The 20,510-nt window shown below is 34.2% G+C and overlaps 1 protein-coding gene across 1 annotated transcript in view; it reads left to right on the forward strand.

Annotated features, from left to right (window-relative positions):
* LOC132934933 (neurogenic protein mastermind-like) overlaps positions 1-19,822 on the forward strand; it is a 67,673-nt gene extending 47,851 nt beyond the window's left edge. Inside the window, 4 exon segments of the mRNA XM_061001359.1 lie at positions 3,497-4,274; positions 5,689-5,734; positions 18,582-19,509; positions 19,512-19,822. Of these exon segments, the coding sequence (XP_060857342.1) occupies positions 3,497-4,274; positions 5,689-5,734; positions 18,582-19,509; positions 19,512-19,684 (1,925 nt within the window). The 3' untranslated portion in view covers positions 19,685-19,822.
* Positions 19,823-20,510: the final 688 nt, after the last annotated feature.

The following is a 20,510-nucleotide window of genomic DNA, read 5'->3' on the forward strand; positions in this document are numbered from 1 at the left end:
CCATGGAAATGGTTGCGGTCCAGCAGAGTACAGCCATCCGACTGTATAATATCATAATATCCTTATTAATTATTATAGTCGCAATAGTATAATAATAATTGTAGCTAATATATGTTTCTGTCTAGTATCTAGGTATAAACGATGTTATTCAGTTATATAGGGAGAGGTTAGGATTTGTTTACCGCATAAGCATTTTCAAACAGAGTTCTTAATATACATATAAGATATAATATTATAGACCTTAAATATACTATCATAGAAATAATAATCAATTATCACAGTAATCGAGTTACTGTAGTTACTTTTTTGCAAAAACCATCAACCTGTAACTGCAGTTATATCTATTAATCTATACATCTTATCGCTATCACTGCATCTGCGCAACTCTCGTTTATCTGAAGTCCTAAGTATAATATAATATATTACGACTTACGAGTTATACGACGGTAGTCCATTGGCTCAGTGGTTATACACATAATAATATACTTAGGTATAGCAAAATAATATTTCCATCTGATAAAAATAAATGATTAAATATTCGTAATCGGCGGGTCCCCTTGACAAACACTGCTGATTAATAATCCCCTCGGATTGTAGTCACGTGCATTACATATTTTAATAGGTATATATGCGATTATCGGTGCAGTGCGCACAAATATAATACAATACAATTAGTATTCGAACTTTGTTACGATTGCATCATGCTGTGTTTTGCATATTCGAAGTACCTAAGCTATAAATTTAGTTAACATGATCTACACGTATACACGAAATAATATAAAATGTTTCGAGTGTCTATATATTTTTTAATTTATTGAATCTTAAGGGCACTACTTGATTAGCTAAATCTCTATAAAGTTATAATAGTGTTATAATATGACTATAAGTATTGAATACTGTTAATTAAAAATAAAGACATTTATTGTGGCCGTATCGTATGAATTCTCGACCAATATTTTAAGCCTGCAGTGTTTATTTTATGTTAAACTTACTTTAGAACTTAAATGTAAAAAAAAAATGCTAATCCGAGATAAAATAAAGTTTACATACCATGCAAATGTATACACCCGACTTATATTCTGTATATCAAATATTATTGATTTTATTTTATCTCATGAAATCAATGATAATAATAATATGTACTGTATTATGTTAAATCTATATATACCTAGGTACTGCCTAGCCGAGCGCGTGTGGATGTCGTAATATATGGTGGCGGGCCAGAGATTATAATGTATTATTAGGTCTGCGGATGCTGCGGACGACGATATAGGCGGGCTTTTCGTCGTCGGGGGAAAGTCGTACGCACACGTCTGCCTCTAAAACACGCGGTGGGGACACGCGGGCCGTGGCATGTCTCCCAGCAATGCGTTTGCGTGCGCGTCTTGACGACGAGGACAATATAATAATAATATTATGATAATGATGGCGGCCGCCATTGCGACCGAAACGTAATAATAATAATAATAATGCCTAATAGTAAAAATCACAATCTATTATGGAATACCAATATTATATGTATATTTATTATACCTAGGCGTATAGTATAATCGGGACAGCCGGTGATCTCTCCTACGCATGCGCATAGCGATGATACATAATATGATGCATGCGTCATAATATTATAGGTAAATTAAAATACGGTCTCCGATCGACGATAATATAATAAATAGTAATAATATCGTGCGCACTGCCGCTCGCTTATCGATCGAAATTATATTATTATTGTTATTATGCCTATATAAGGTGCCTATTATCTTGTATAATATATAGGATATATAGGACACGGGCAATATAGAAATCATATGAGTAGGAGGTACTTACTTGAATATACCAATATACATAATATTATATGATTCATGTACATAGGTATATATTATGGAAAAAATAATCGCAATTTATCGGGTAATGTGCATAGTACATGTTAAACAACAACTCGTCGACGTTAAATTTATGTATAAATGCATAATTATAATGTGTATGTACACGCCGCACTGTACAACGATACCATTACATGTATAATGTATATAATACAATATTATAATATATTATGATATAGTAATAATACGATTCGTACGTCGGTTAGATTGTATTATATCAATTACGCGCGCGATGTATATCCTATACACCTACGTATAGAATCTGGAATAATCTATACGAGTAAATTAATAATATTATATACCAATACCACGGCAATAATAATATTGGTGCAGTATATTGTGTATGCACATATACACCGCACTTGTTCTATATTGTGTACGCTCAATATTATTATACTAATTATTACACCGCTCCGCTGCGCCGACAATTTACCTTCGCGAGTTCAATACACATATATTTTTACCACGTCATGTATCATATCATCATATATTTATAAACTATAATTAACAGACGTCCCGGCGGTACCAATTTATGTACACCATCATAATATAATATTATAATGTGACGTGTGTCCATAGTTCATATTATTATATACCGCGTGCATATTATATTATCATAATATTATTTCTTGTTATAGGTATACACATCCCGCCCTCGCGGTTATAATATTATATACACATATATAATATATATCATGCTGTTTCTATATTAATAAATTACATCTATAAACCTCGTGATTCCCAGGCTGATCAGTGATTGTTGGCGAGATCCTAAGCTCTTTGCCAAACCCAATACCGAATCTGCCTTCGAACCTCTCCTGCGATCGTATGCACCTTGCGAATATATTATACTGTGTACTTGAATAATATTATTGTAATATACTTTATTTTGGGCTCTCGACTGCTTGACAATAAATCAATAAACTATTTGTAAAACCGTTTAACTATAGGTATTATAACGATATTTAGGAGTCGTTGTTTGTAAATCCCCATACAAAAATTCACTTACACTATTTTTAAGTCTGTGGATTGGGTTTAAAAGTACCTATCTCACTTTTAAGAGCACTAAATTCTAATATTATCACATTGCATCAGTTTAGAAACAAAGGTAGTTCGGAACTTGAGTCCAATTCTAATTGGTCATAAATTGAGATTATTGCGGGGCATTTTTAAGCCCAAGCTACAGAAGTAGTTAGGTACGTTCATAATATAACGCGACCTCGTAGTTAAAAGTTGTAGATATTAACTCGGTTAACTCTGCAACATTGCAGCCGAATAATTAATTTTAAGTGATTTCCACACCACATCGATGTTGCCTATACAATATAATGTATATGATAATGTAATAAATTTAGATGACGATTCATTCATTGTGCATTTCTTTGTACGTCCACAATGGGTTTGTCAAATTTCACACTACATCAAAAAACAATCAGTAACAATATAATATCATTATAATGTATATCTGGAATAAATAAGTAGTAAAATTTTTTCCAACTCGGTTTTATTGTACACTCGTTGTAGGTCTCGTTGCGCGTACATGACACTATATAGGTGCCTACGATCAATTAATGCTTTTTCTGTGTACTGATGTTGTGTGTCTTATGTTTCAACAGCAGCAGCGGCGGCAGCAGTATCGGCTGCGGCGGCGGCGGTATCGGCGTCGGGAGTATCGGCAGTGGCCGCCGTGGCGTCGGCCGACGAAAGCCACGGACTGCAGAAAGATGACCAGCCGCAGTCGGGAGAGTGTGCGTTGACGCACGCAGCAGTGCCGTTCGACGACAGGCGTCGCACCGCAGCGGCCACCGCGGTGGCCATGGCCGCAACCATGATGCGAGAGAGGTCTGCCGTCGTGGCGGCGGCTATGGTGGTTCAACAACAGCAGCAGCAACAACAACACAAGCAGCTCCAACACCAGCAGCAACAACAACAGCAGCAGCAGCAACATCATCAACAGCAACAACACCACCAAATGCAACAGCAGCAACAGTTGCAACAACAACAACAACACTGTAGGTCGTTAATGGCCACGGCGGCCAGTAGTGGTGGCCGCGGTCCCGGAACAGTCGGTTACGATTACTATTCGTCGCCGCCGCCCGGCTACTACGGCGGCGCCGTGGACGACGATAACGGCGCGGACGACGACGTGGAAAACGGCGGCTGCGACGACCACGCCGATGGTGACGGCAGAGACGGAATCGTGGACATGAGCGGCGCCGGTGGTGGCCACGACGCTTCTGCGGACAACGAGGACGATTGCTACGGTGGCCCGCCATCCGCGGGCGGTACCAACAAAAGGAAACAGCGCCGGTACCGGACCACGTTCACCAGCTACCAGTTGGACGAGCTGGAGAAGGCGTTCGGCCGGACCCACTACCCGGACGTGTTCACCAGGTGAGTTCGCAATGCTATACGTGCCTCGAGCTTTATACAGCCCTTTATCTATGTGTAACGTTATATATATTGGGGTAGGTATACATCTGCCTCGTTGACTGGGTCAGTTTTATAAACAAAGTGTCCAGTTGATTTATAGAGATGTTTAGATGTTCGTTCGCTTAAATTGGGTAGAATATGGTAAATATACCTATTAATTATTTAATAACTATAAGCATTGATCAAAAATACAATTATTATCAATGCCATAAGTAAGCATTTTTGAACATATTATTATAGTTTCAAACGTATAGAATTTTGAATTATTATTATACCTACCAATGAACAAAATAAATGATGCTGTAAAAAATGTATGTGTACGCAATACACCTAACCTACTTAAAAGTTTAGTTTGTTTTAATTTCAAAAATAATACAAAAACTTGTGCTGATAATCACAAAACCAGAAAATATGCAAAATAAAAAAATGGTAACATTTGATTCAGTAGAGCATGAATGGAATTTGTATAATATTGTATCTAGGTTATCATTAAATCGGATTAATAGAAAAAACATGGAATTTCATAAACAGCTAAGCCCTAATTATTATTATATTTACGCTGAATTAAATTGCAATACTTGTAAATTTCAATATGCAGAATGCAACGTAATCAAAATTTTTAGGTTAAGAGGTGGGCGGAGATATTCGAGTATACTATTTATGCATTTCAAATCATGTATGTACCTCTTTATCTCTTACGTCCTTCGATGTATACCTAACCGGCTACCCATAATATTGTTTAAGCTTGTTTGTCGGTATATAAATATTTAAATCTAACAATCAACAATAATTATTAAAAATTGTACGTTATACGAGTATATTATAGTGACCCAAAAGTTAAGGAACATGTAATAACATATTGTTCTATACATAATATTAAACTATAATAATATAATTTTATATTATGTACACTATTATACTTCCCAATGAAATGGGAACTATTTACCGGTCAGTCATAAACCATAATATATATAATATATGAGTGAGTACTTATATACAACAATGTTTATTCATTTAAAATTTTATTTTTTTTAGCTACTGAATTTGGTTTGTTATAAATCTTATTTCATTTCAATTTATCTTCTGACTTATAATTCAAAAGATTTATATTTTTTTGATATTTTTCGTCTTCATCCTCGAAAAAAAACTCGTTGGGTTTATTTGTTCTGAGTCGGCCAATGGTTTTTTTCCCAACTAGGAAACCTAAGGTACTATAAATATAATAAACAATCAACAATATTTACGTACATATCGGGCTATATATTTGATTGAAAACAGATGATTTGTGTGGGCCTGAGTAAAATACACCTATATATACATCATACATGTTGACAGTCAATGTAAAATTTTTAAATGGGCTTGTGCATTGTTATAGGGAGGAACTGGCGTCGAAAATTGGACTGACCGAAGCCAGAATACAGGTAACTTACTATTACTATTTAGTATTTTAGTTTAGTAAATATAGTAAAATAAATTGTACATTATATTAATACCTATAACATTTAGTATGTTAAAGCTTTAAAACAGTTGAAACAATTGAAACCTACAGTCTTAAAAAAACCGTTCTAAAACCCAAACCAAAACCATTTGAAACGGTTTCGATCCCTAATTATTTTGTATACGAAAAATTGGTTTAATTTTAAAAATTACCATAAATGCAAGTATATATACTATAGGTTTAAGTCTAGTTTATTTATTCGTGAATACCATTGTGAATGACATAAAAGGAATTATCATAGTTTATACACCTACAGATGATTTGGTTAGTTATTGGAACACGACACCAGTTCCGTAGTTAGAGTCTGGGTGAATTCCCAGGGAACGTGTTCCAGGTGATTTGTGAGATGATTTGGTATTGGGATTTGAATAAAGTTTTACTTGGAAGCGTTTGTAAAAAAAGTGAACGGTGTTTTCGTTGGTTGATTACGGATTTTCAGATCAGATTGAAGGGTTTTGTTTGATACATACCAGGATGTTCATGTAATAATTGCCTGGGCAATGACGCGAAGTTAGATGTTCCGGAAAGCTTGAATAGTTCTCATTTTTTTTTTTTTTTGATTCGTTTTCTTAATAACTATTTCCTGCGTCCGAACTCAATCATTGTCACGTGTCAATAATTTAACATCAGTTTTTGTGACAGTGTTTTTTCTTTATAGAGTTGAAGTAGGTATATAAGCGTTTTTCGTCAATAAATGTTTTTTTTTTTTTTGGGGGGTGGGGGGGTTAGTAGTATACCCAAACCGTCTACAGTCTACACGTAACATAATTATATTACACGCATGTACATTATTATCATATTGTATTGTAAAAAAACATAAAAAAAAATATAGAAACGAGGTACAACGTAGGTACATAGCGCCGGGTCGCCGCGGGCCGTTTGTTTTTTTAACGTTTCCAATTATAATAATATTATTATTATTATTATTATTATTAAAACTATCATCGCCGTCGACGGTAATTTATTTGTATTTATTATTTCGTTGTCGTTTATTTGTTTTTAATATTATTTTAAATTAAGCGCGGCGTGCGCGGTTGATGCGCTGCGCCGCCGACTCGGGACCCGACGGCAGCGTATGTATGATTTATATACAGAGTGGTGATATTTTTTCATAAATCGTGAACCGACCAATGCATCACATCCCCCGGCATCTCGTGATCTATACGTTTTGAAATTCAACGGATTTACTCTCAAGGGCGTGTCGCGTGTAGGTTATACATAGGTGCACATTATGCAAACATATTGTGTAATATTGCTTTACAAGTTTTCGCAGATATCTACACCCTTAAAAGTTAAAAGGAAAAAATTCGTTTACCGTGGTAAAACAAATTAAATCACCCTGTATAGTCTGTAGTATACGTGTGTATTATGTAAATATAATGTGCATGTATTGGGCGCGCGCCGGTATTTATTATTATTTATATAATAATAATATAATATATTATTGAAAAGCCGGCGGCGGCTGCGGGGCAACATCGCCGGCGCCCCGTCGCGACTATATTACATTTGAGTATAGTACATAATATTATTATAATGTTTTATATTCTATGCGCGCGTTCCGTACGTTGTCGTATATTAAACGGATTATCCTATATAATATTATCATTATTGTATCGTACAGTCGTCAATGATATTAAAACATTTATATAGCACTAACGAGCCGCCGCTGGATATTTAATAATAACGAGATAACGAGCGGCCGACGTCGTTATTTACATATTATTATTATTATAATAAGAATTATAACAATGTGTACACACTAGAATACTCGATGTATTTGTATTCACATTAATTGACCGTGTGTGTGTGTGTGTGTGTGTGTGTGTGTGTGTGTGTGTCAGAAGTTGATCCGAAGTTCATTAACGGATGGGTTGATTTAAAGTTTATCCCATACCACCTCACAAAAATGAAAAATGGTTTATTTACTGTGGTTAATTTTTAACCGTGAAGAGTTATTAACCAATATAGAGGTTATAAGCTTATAAGTTATAAATTATAATATTACGAGGTTCATATATCCTTAGGAAATCGCTACACCCGCATGAGTTGTCTCCGTCTTACAAATGTACAAAATAGCAAAAACTGTTTTGCGCGGGACAACTATGGTCCCTCTGTAATTATAGTAGAATTACCAAAATCCCACAAGTATGTAAATGACGTGTGATAGTTATGAACATTCAAAATGCCTTGTGTGACGCTTTTCAATATAACAATTTACCTTTTATTAGAAAATATGTTTATTGAATATTTTAAATGTATACTTTTAGTATGAAACTGAGAGTTAACTTGTAGGAAGACTCTGTAGAGTCATCTTCGTTCCTCGTATAGTTGAAGATGTTGAAGTTATTTACATTTAAGTTTTACATGCCAAGTATGTCACTGTACCAGCTGCTTTTGAGATGCATATCATAGGATTGTCCGGAAGTGTTTTGTAAATAACAGTTGGGAGTTTAGGAGATGGGTATTTGATTGGAATTTGGTATGGGATGTTTTATATAACATAATATCCGTTTAATTGATGGTTTCAATCAGTAGATCATCGAGAAGTAGTTTATTTGTTAAATAAGTACCTACCAAGGCACTTTTTCGTTGTTTAACAAAGCGACAGTACCTGCATTATATAATGCACTGATAGATTTACTAAAAATATTATCAAAAAATTATTTTAAAATTTAAAATCGTAAGAAACACACATGAAGTCACCTATATAGAAGAAAACCACTATCGCCGCCATCATAAATTGTAATATAATTAATTGGTCACCGCATGTCCACACAATAATTTATTCAGTATGTTTTCTGGTATTACAAGTCTTACAACTAAAATAATAATATTATATTAATAGAATTACATGAAAATCAAATGATTGATTAATTAGTTATAACCTCTAATCTACCTACTAATATAATTCATACAAATGTATACTATACAATCTTTCCTATAATTTATATGACTATATTGGAGAGAAAAAAAACAGATGTAATATACACAAGATATATTGGTAGGTATATCAACAGTTATGAAACAACGATTTAATTTTTACTTATTTAGGTCCCTTCAAAAATTTTCGTTAAATAAATAAAATAAATATTAAATATTATAAAAATTAAAAACAAACACAGATAATGTTTTTTATCTTTAACTTCGATAATACTTTACACGTGTTTTCAGAATTTATTTTTCTCCGATTACTATATAGGATGAAGTCGATACAATTTACATTAGAAATACAAGATACGAATACATATAATAGTTGCATTTTGGTAGAAAACACAGCTGGGATCGAATCTAGGTCTTTACTCTTTAGAGTCTAAGGTCACGGAAACAAAAATTAATAAATTAATAATTCGATTAATTACTATAAAATATCTGCCCTATTGCAGATTGAAATATGATAATAAATAACAATGCTATAATACTGTAATGCAGCTGATAATAAGGTATGACGTCGGCAAACTAGACCCGAACACGCGGAAATGCGTGCGTTATCGTTGTATAAATAATATACCTACCTACTGAGCGATGGTGTATATAATTTGCAAAACTTCCTGTATTCATAAGTTGTAGACGTATTATATACATAGCCATAGACACATAGCCCATAGGTAAGGATATGGGCGTATGCATGGAGTTGGGAAGTAATTCGTTTCTGCAAAAATGAAAAAGGTTTAATTTTTGTTTTCTCCAAATCTAGTCCTTCCTGGATTATACTTGGAGAACCACTTCGAATTACCCATGAGCCACCACGAATTACATCATAAACCAAATTGTTTCATTCGTATTTACCTATTGATTTAATTTCGTCTTATGCATAGATATTTTATATATAGATATTTATCTGGTCTTGACTCTTGATACTGTTATTTTTACAGTAATAATTCTCAATAGTTTTTGAAATTGGTACTGTTTTCTAAAATTCCATACGAGTAATAGTTCTGGTTTAATACTTTTTTATTACAGTTGACTTGTTAATTAATCTGTTTTGAATGTTTTTCCTTTTTGGTATTTCGATATTTAATTTAGAACTGCTTATATGACGTATATAAGCATTAGATTGAACACTTTGACATAAAATGTTATTAATATATTAATATTAGGATATGAATGGTAGAACTGATCGTTGAAATGTATATGGGATGATTCGCAATTATCTGTTGTCCTGTATAAACAATCATTGAAATTGGATCACACTAGTGGGCGGAAACGTACTATTTTCGGAAATATAATTTTCAAAATACTATAAAAAAAAATAATAACATAAAACCTGAATTATGACCAGTGGTTTTCAAATCTCAAACGATAATTTTGGAAGAAAATTGATTTAACAGAAACGAAAACTAAATTTAGGCGGAAATAATAATGCCCTCCAACGTGTTTTTTTTTTTTGAGAACATTTCATTATTATTTGTTTTTAATTTTAATAATATAATACTTTTGGCAGGCAGCTCTTATATACGTAAAACAAATAATTGTTATTTCATTATACATTTATTTATAATAGGTAATTATATAAATTAGAAATATATATATTATATTTCCTATATTATTATATATTGTGGTCTGTAGAAGTTCCTATATAATATAAAAAAATTTGATATGGTTTAATATCATATAATAATTACTAATTTACTCTACAACAGTACAGCTGCAAGGGTCACTAAATGGTAGGCCGTGGATAAGCTTTACTGACGCAAAAAATTATAAAATTTTCACTATCTTAATTTTATTTATTGATTTTGTCTTTAATTTCTTTGGCTAAACATGTAAAATAAATTATTTTAATGGCCTCCTGAATTCCTAAAGTGAATCTACAAAAATAAAAATTTGAAGATCCGATCCCTGTTACACAGTTTATACTCTATAATTCTTTATTTACATAGTATTTCATATCTACACAAATAGACAGTATAAATATAATATTGCTGATCTCGCCGTAATTTACTACATTATTGTTAAGTCGGCCATCGTCATACGGTGATAGTGAAACGCGATAATCCTATCACTTCTGTATAGAAATAATCTATTATAATATATAGATTACTTCTACAACAATGATATAAAAGACAAAAAATGTTTACAACTGACTGTATCCTTTATGCGTTCCTTTAAGCAGCTCATCCGATTGCGATGAAATTTGGTACAGAGATAGATTAGATCTCGGGAAAAGAGATAGACTACATTTTGTCGCAAAAAAAGATAAATGAGAGTCCACCCAGGGAAGTTCACAAACAGGGATTTTGAGATTATTATTATTTTTGTTTTGTTTATAAATGGTTGCTATTGGTTTTAATAATAATTATTATTATTAATGCGACAAGCCTGTTTATTTTAGTACAGAATGTATCGAGTTTGAACCACGGTTTCGGTGGACCGATTCTTGATACTTAAGAGTTAAATTATACACTTACGTACGCACCCCACGTGGTGTTTAGTGTTACTTATATAATTTAATTAGGTATTTAAGTTTAGAATTTTGAAATAACGTGGGTGTATACATGTGTTTGTTTTATTACAATATTCAATGTCCATAAGATCATTAATTTAACTATGTATAAATTAATATACATATGTGTAACTAAGTCTTTGAATTATTTCAGGGAAGAGGGGGTTACTGAGTTTCACCTAAAATTAATTTTCATATATTAAAATGTGTACATAGATTGGATTTTTTCCAAAGACTTCCCCACCTTCCTTACAAACATGTTGTATGTATGTACACTTTCAAGGGGTCATAGATAATCTATGAATTATTATAGATCACCTTGATGTATATTATGGAATCGAAATAAAAAAACCAAACATATTTGTATTAATATATAGGTATGCAATATTGATAATTAGAATTACTCGTTTCCGAAATGACTACAATAATATAATTTGTATGTAAACTAGTTTTAAATATAAATTAAAAACATATCCATACCGCAAATATGTAGATCTGCGAATATATTATGTATAGTGTATATACATTCTCAAGTAGGTAGGTTCACATTCGCTGCATATTTTCAAGCCATCCTAAGTTTTGCGCAAACGATTTCTCAATAGGTATTCCCTTTTAATTTTGGTTTCCCATTTTGATTTTTAATCATATTGTTACAGCAACGGTGTTTTCGTTTGTGAATACTTTTTGGGCAACGTCGCATCGTAGCACCTATATAATAATAATAATCTACAATATTATATTATATTATTTAATCTTAATATTTAAATGGTATTTCGAAGAATTCGTTTACTGGACAGTTTCCCCGATCGCTAACCTATTGCAGATATGGAAATTGACGAACGCATTGTGAAATATAATATATAATATAAGAAAACTCAACAATAATAGAGCCGTTGTAACTGACGGCAGCCCCAACCAACGTCTATGTTTATTATTATAACACTTTACTGTACTGTCTATTAAATTTATCATCATTGATTCCTATGCAATTATAAAAATATCATCAAATATTATAATAGCATATGCCATATTATTATTGTGTTATATTATATTATACTGTCGATGGGAAATCGATTTTCATATAATAGCCATTCACGGAACATGACGACTCCATTTGTGGGAGAGAAGCCGTTTTCGCATGTAAAATAATAACATATAATATGACAAGTCACCCGCAGAACAAGGCGTATTGACCAAAAACTTCCGAGAATTCACAAAAATGTCCTATATATATATATATATGTGTGTTTGTATATTATATATAGTGTGACGTCTATGTGCACTTTCCAATCTATTATATCGCAGACGAATGATGGGACATGCTCGTGAATCAAAAACGAACACGTTGTGCCTACTCTCGGCTGTGTATATAAACACGAAAATTATATATTATATTATAGTACTATAATGTTACATACCTTCTCGAGATTCGAGAGACGTCTCTTTATTTTTTCTTCCTCTATATTTGCAACATAATATAATATGGATATTGTGCGCAGTGTACGTGTATGTATACTATATCGTATACATATAGAATATTATATTATATACTATAGCTGATGGCTACTATAATTAGTAATTATACTCTATAATATAACATACGATGAAACTATGCAAGTGAGACCCGATGTGCAGTATATATAGTGCGCCTATATAATAATATACTAGTCGTGACTAAGCGTAATGGGTAAGCCATAACATTATTATTATGTAGGTATCTAGATACATTTGTAAAGCCCTTTCAAATTGCGTAAATTCGATATTCTGAAGTCCCGATTGTCTCGATTACATTTTAAATATTTTGTAATTGGAAATATAAATTATATTTATTTCCGTTTATCATCTAGGTACCTATATTATGATCTATATGTACCTGTTGCAAATAGAGTAGTCGATTGGAAATTGTCGCTACTCCTGAGTATAATATAGTCGTGTGCTGTTGTTCTGCATTGAGTAGCAATCGATAGTTTGTCGATCGATCGCAACACCACATATATATTTGGCACGTGCCACTTACAATTACATATTATTGCATTAGGTAAAATATAATTTTTTATTCTGACGATGAACCATAATTAAGTACCAAAACCAGTCGGACAAAATTACACCTACTAAAGAAAGAATGATCAGATTTTAATTCAGTATAGAATGTTTGAATAGTCGTTGGTAATTTTTTAAGTTATCGTGTGAAAGTCGATTTTTGAACAACTGTTTAATTTTTTTTTAAAATAAAACCAAAGTACCTGAATGCTTCAAATTGTTATACATTTGAGAATCAAAATAGGATATTTTAATTTTTAAGACAATACATTTTAATTGAAATATTAAAAATCGATTCCCATGAGAAACTAGAGAAGAAGGCAAGATCAGGCTGTTAAACTCAATTGTTTTACAGAATTGAATCCAATTATTCTAAATTTATTAATTTAATTCGCCTATAGGTACTTAGGTTTGTTATTTTGTAGTCACGGTTTCAAATCATGAAATAAATAATATGCTTCTTCCAACCGCAATATATGTTATAATATGATGTATATTATAGATACGATACCATCAAAATATTTTGTATGCGAAAAAGATAAAAATTCACAATATTTTTATCATTTTGAACGTTTAAATTTAAGAGTAAACCAATCTAATTCCAGAAATAATTCCACTTTTTATCTTTCCTCTTTCTCTTCAAACTATATGCTATATACCCCTGCAAATATACTTATGTCAGCAGCTAATTCAACTAAAGACTTAGATTTATTTAACACTACCTTATTTAATTTGTCTAATATTTGATCTAATCATCTCTTATCCTCTTCTATTTCTCTGCTTTCTATATCATATTTTCCCTCTTTTTATTTCTTCTACCTATATTTATAACCACTATACTCTCAATATAATTATTTATTCATATTATGCTGCTTTTATATAATATCTTTAAGTTTAAATCGTTATTTAATATTTAAGATTTGTATACATATACTTTTTTTTTCTTTCACACTACTTTTAAGTTGTAACCCATATTATGTGCACTTAACACAAACTGTCACTACAATATTTTTGTAATTGGAATTTATTTCCGTAAATAAATTATTATTATTATTTATCGTATTTCATGAATCGTATAGAGTTCCGTAAAACTTAATCCCACTTCTCAGAATAATCCACAGAATTAAGAAAATATAATTTTAAATATAAGTATTTTACATTTTAATACCATTTTATATTAGAAGATAATCGCATTATTGGCTTTATTACACAGCGGTGGTAGTAAAATTCTTTTGTCTTGGCGGTGCCGACCGTAAAATTGTATCCGGCTTCATTTTGTCGTAACCGTTACCGCCACCACCACCACTCCTGCTGCTGTGTGTGGGGACAAAATTGCAAACAAAAATTGTAAATATAAAAATTCTACTAATTGATGAGGACTTATGATATTATAAGAGAGAGATTATTGGAGAGACTCGTAAGCTACTTGCCCAACTTCTCTTTTCCCCTTAACTTGCATTAAATACATAAAATATATATATATACCTATTATTGTGTTGATTTTTGGTAACCAATTTGTTCACAGTATTGCTAATTTGATTTTGGGCCTTTAAAGACTGCACTTGACATTTATCATACATTTATCATACATTTTGAAATATCAAAATATAACTAACATATTAGGTACTCTAAATATATTACCACATAAATGTCGTTCGATTACAACGATCCTGCGGAAAACCGTTAACGGAAATATTGTGTTAGGTATACTCGCGTATAAAATTTGTTTATCATATTTAAAAACATTTTGACGCGTGCAAATATCTGCACTATAATAATATGTGCCTCCTTCGGCGGGATCTCTCTCTCTCTCTCTCTCTCCGTCTCTCAATTCGACATAAAAAATTGCGTATCAAAAAACATCGCGGTCATCTATTTAATTATACGGACGGAATATTTATATGACGCGCGCGTGATGTGCGTGTGTGGAAATTTTCACACATGTTATATACACATTATCGTCATAATATTATGCTCTATTATTCGGCCGATATATAACTATTATTATTATTATTACTATTATCATGTGTATAGGCATTAAGCACTATAGCACAGACGGCAGCACAATAAACCGCGTCGTCGCGCCTAAACAACCGTATATTACATTGTGTTGGCATTTTATTATCGCGTACGTGTATGTATAACGCGCGTTAAACGGTACTCGTTCGCGAATTCATCTCACACACACACACGCCAGTCTTATAATAACAATATAGTAATAATAATATAATATAATATAATATGGCAGCCGCCACCGCCGTCCATTGTCCATCGACGACACAACACGATATATTATATTATATTATAATAAATAGTAATAATGCGTACCGCCTATACCTACGTCATATCGTAGACCTCGTATTATTATTATCATTTTTTTTTCTTTTTTTTTAACACACCGCATTAAGTTTTTTTTATACTTTTTAATATACCGTGTTATATTGTTATAATGTAATATAGTACTCGACACATACCGCGAGTGTGTGTGTGTGTGTGTGTATATATAATATGTATTATATTATTATAAATTTTTCCACGGTTTTTAACACACGCACGCGCATTTCATGTAATATGTATCATATATTATACTATAGTTATGTACGTAGCTATATATCGTGAACGTCGCCGTCGTCGGTCGGTCGTCGTCGTCATTGCGATACGTTAATACGATTTATAATATATTAGGTATATTACGTTATTATAATGTTATTATACCTACTGCACTGCGCCGGAGAGGCCTCGTTTAAATTGGTTACCGATGACTGGGCGTTTTTGTCCGTTTTTAAAATTTTTTTTTTCTACATTCTCACACCGTGCCGGCCAACCGATATTTTGTATTAATGTTATTTATTATATTATTATTGTTATTAAATATCGCCGCGGCCGCGGTTAACCCGGCGTAACGATGATATCATATAATATATATATAATACACACATATGTGGTACGTGTGTTGTGTATAGTCGACCGCGCTCCTGTGAGCATGAGTGTTGTGTACGCGCACATTTTTTTCCACCAGGACAATACAAAATGTATATGAGTTTAACTTATATATATATATAAGGTACATCAACTAACCTTACGTGTGTACCTATATTAGATTAGATTAGATTAGACGTGGTGCGTATTGCCGCCGTATTCCGGCTGCTGCTGTGTACCACCACCTTTATATATTATATTATATAACACGCGATGATGAGACGGTTTTCTGTACCGTGCATTGTATAACTATAATACGCCAATGAAATATTATATATTTAATATTATTGTTAAGTATTATGTATAATATATAGGCGGTGCACGCGTTGTTAATAAGCGTGAGATTTCCACGCGCCGGTTTAATTAACATCGCGTCGACGACAATAATATAATAATGTCCGTTATTATATTATTGTCTGTACATAGTATACGTATAACCATAGTATGTATAGTAGGTATAACCGTGGTATACGTAGGTGATGTCAGCGCACCATAATTGCATTATTGTTTTCTCTCTCTGATCCGTTCACGATAAAACACGACGAATTCGCGCTCAACTTGCCAATTTTGTGTTGTTACTATATTGTTGTTGACGTGGCTTTGATACAATAGTTACCCATTTGCTATTACCTACAAGTTATAACTTAACGGTAAGTACATCATCGCCCATGGCACCTCGCATAGCCGACAGGCTTTTATTGATAGTTTGATTTAATAGTTAGTTATAACTTATAACTATATTGTAAAATATTACAGTTTTAATCAGAAAAATATTTCTTAACTATGGTAAAAATATTTTCAGGAAAATAATATGGTTGTCAAAATATTTAAAAAAATTGCATAAATAATTAGGAAATATTTGTTATATTCTTTGGCCAAGAGCTCATATTTTTGAAAATATTTTATAAAAAACATTTACAAAACATTTTAATTGTATATTTTCAAAAAATATTTTTACAGTAAGTTTATAAAAATATTAAGTCAACATTTTTATGCAATTATATACTTCGTACAATATTTTATTATTATGATGAGAAAATATTTACACATTATTATTAGTCAAATATTCATTATTCAAACATTTTAAAATATTCACAAAATATTATAATTTCTCAAATGAGAACCTTCATTAAAATTAAAATGTCAATATAAGCCCATATGAGTTGCCATACAAATAATAATTGTACATTTAAGTTTGATAATAGCACTCTAAATTATATTAGAATATTCTCATATTAATAATATTTATAAATTATAATATTCGCATTCTTATATGTTAAAGGTATCTAGACGAAAGTTGATCTGCTATATGTTGTGGGTGGGTTAGAGTGAGAAGAATGGGAGTGGTAGGTGCATGCGTTTTAAGTTTTGTACGTGCGGTCCTTATCATTGTATAATCATTATAATCGTTACATAGTATAATATAGGTATATACAGGCCCGGATTGGATAGGCGAGCTACCTGCATGTGTATCATCCATAATACTCAATAATTAATTTTTAGTGTAATAATACATACAATTTCAGTATCTAATCTAATATTAATTACCTGCTATATTTTTCAAACTAGTATAGCCCTATTATCCTTTACAGTATTTAAAATTGTATTATTTATTAACTATTTCTATTTTAAAAAAAGTAATTTCCTTAACGATTCACAATAAAGAAGAGTAGACATAAGATCGGGGCAAGTTATCAGTGTTATCACTGTTTTTACTATACGTAATGAATTTTTTGCCAGACAATTGTTTTTTTAAATTATTGCTGTTTGTCACATCATCTTGAGAACATACAAAAATTTTGCAACAATCTTGCTTTCTTGGTGAAACCTGTATAAAGGCTCGGGTAGATCTAGGAATGAAAAATAGGGCCAAAAACATAGTATGCGGTATGCCTGTATGCACTTATTACTATTATTGGTTATTAGTCAATTATATTATAAAAATAATTAATAAATACTATCCATTCTTATAGTCTCATGTACCTATATTTTCCAATGTCTTTACCACTCTGCACTTGACCATGTTATAGGTACTAATTTAAACATCAAATCATCTTGCAAACATCCATTTCCTGCAATGCAGCATACATAATATAATAATATTATATAAAATAGTTTCGGTGCCTTAACTAATACCAATGCAATGTCATAGTGTACCCACCGTATATATAACTAAATGTATAACTGCTTGTTTGATATCAGTTAAGATATTTTTTTGACAAAATATGTTGTTGTTTTTTTTAAAGCCTATAGTGTAAATGTATAAATGTCCACGATTTTCTAAAATATTTTTAATGTCATGTTCCAGGTATGGTTCCAAAATCGACGGGCAAAATGGCGCAAACAGGAGAAAGTCGGTCCACAGGCTCACCCGTACAGCGGTGGCGGTGGAAATCCGTACTTGGGCGTGCCGAGTTCCATGTCAGCCGGCCGTCACAGCCCGTCTGGAGCCGCGTTGAGCCCGCTTCCGGCCAACCCACCGTTCATGATGACAGGTGGCATGGGCTTGGGCGGTGGTGGCCCGTTGGGAATGGGCAACATTGGTCTGGGCAGTCATCATCTACTGCATGCCGGCCACCACCACCATCACCATCATCACCAGCAGCAGTTACAAGCCGCGGCCGCTATGGCCGCTGCATTGCGTGGCCACCATCACCAGCACCATCATCCGGGCAACGGTGGCGCAGGCAGATCACCGCCACTGCCACCGACGTCGCAGACCCTGTCGACTGTCGCCGCTGCCGCCATGGAACTCCAACTCCAGCAACAGCAACAACACCAACGCAGTAACGGAGCCGCCGCAGCCGCAGCTGCAGCTGCAGTCGCAGCGGCGGCAGCTAACTTCCGTGGTTATCCGTCTCAGCTGCAACAGCAGAGATCGCCGCCCGGAAACGATAACACCTCGACTACCCCGCCTGCTCACAACAGCAACTCACCACCGCCAACAATTCCGCTCCAGCCGACGCTCTACCATCCGGCACCGGTGGCCGCGTCGCCAGCTGTACCGTCTGCGCACCATCTCCACCATCATCATCCTTACGCCGCCGCTTATCACCAACACCTTCGCGGTGGCGTCGGTGGTCAGGGATACCAACATCACCATCAACAGCAGCAACAGCAGCAGCAGCAACACTTCAACAGTCTGCTGGCCAACATGGCCATGGCTGCGGCCGCCATGCGACCCTCCGCCGTCGTCGGTGGTGCTCGGTCACCACCGCTTTCGCAGACGACGCCGCCGGCCATACTGCACCCGCCACCACCGCCGCCGCCACTTCCGTCAGGTCCGCTCGCCGTACCACCGCCACATCGGTCCGATTCGTCGACCACGTCACCACCGGCCGCGGTGATTCGCGGGGGCGGTGGCAGTCGGAGCTGCAGCGACAGGAGCAGTCCGGCCGGGTCGGACGGTGACGGGTGTCCGGCGGACCCGATTACTGCGGCGGCTACCGCAGCAGCAGCCGCGGAACTAAACCGTCGGTCGTCAAGCATCGCGGCGCTCCGCATGAAAGCCCGCCGTCACCGGGATGAGATCCGCTTGCGCGGCGGTAGCAACGCCGGCGACGATGCCGCCAATGCCAACGGTGGCCGCTGTTCTTCCTCGTCGTCGTTGTCGTCGTCCACCTCGTCTTAATCGCCTCGAACACGATTACCGTTGTCTTCACAGGCACCGATGACCGAGTACGTTTTGTTTGTAAAGCCGAGTTTCCACTACACCGTGTCGTGCCGTGTTCGGTGTATTTAATATATAATGTAGGTAACGCATTATCATGTCGGCAACACGCGTTACCTTCAAGCTTAATATATTCAACCCTATACCAGACACCGCGGTATAGTGGAAACTAGGCTCAAGGGTCGACGACGGTAAGGCGCAGGTGTTGGCGATTACTTTTATATTAGTTATATGGTTTGTACCTCGGACATCGTATTATTACTGTAAAATGTTTTATGTTTCACATGGTGTTAGTACACGGCTGTAATTTGTAGTGACTATGTATAGATACTATTACTACTACCGTCCATGTATTTTCATATTTTTATTACAATATAATTTTCACCGTCTTGGAACGGCCGCCGGCGGTCAGCAGCCAATACAATAATAATATAGGTAGGTACGTATGGTATACACGTCGATGATATTATTATCGTAGTATTTTACGAATCGCTCCCGTAAAATAATTAAATTTAATAACGATTAGGTGGGTTTTTTTATTTCTTTCGTTCCGAATTACTGCAACGA

The sequence above is a fragment of the Metopolophium dirhodum genome, chromosome 1 (assembly GCF_019925205.1).
Source record: "Metopolophium dirhodum isolate CAU chromosome 1, ASM1992520v1, whole genome shotgun sequence".
Classification (NCBI taxonomy): Eukaryota; Metazoa; Arthropoda; class Insecta; order Hemiptera; family Aphididae; genus Metopolophium; species Metopolophium dirhodum.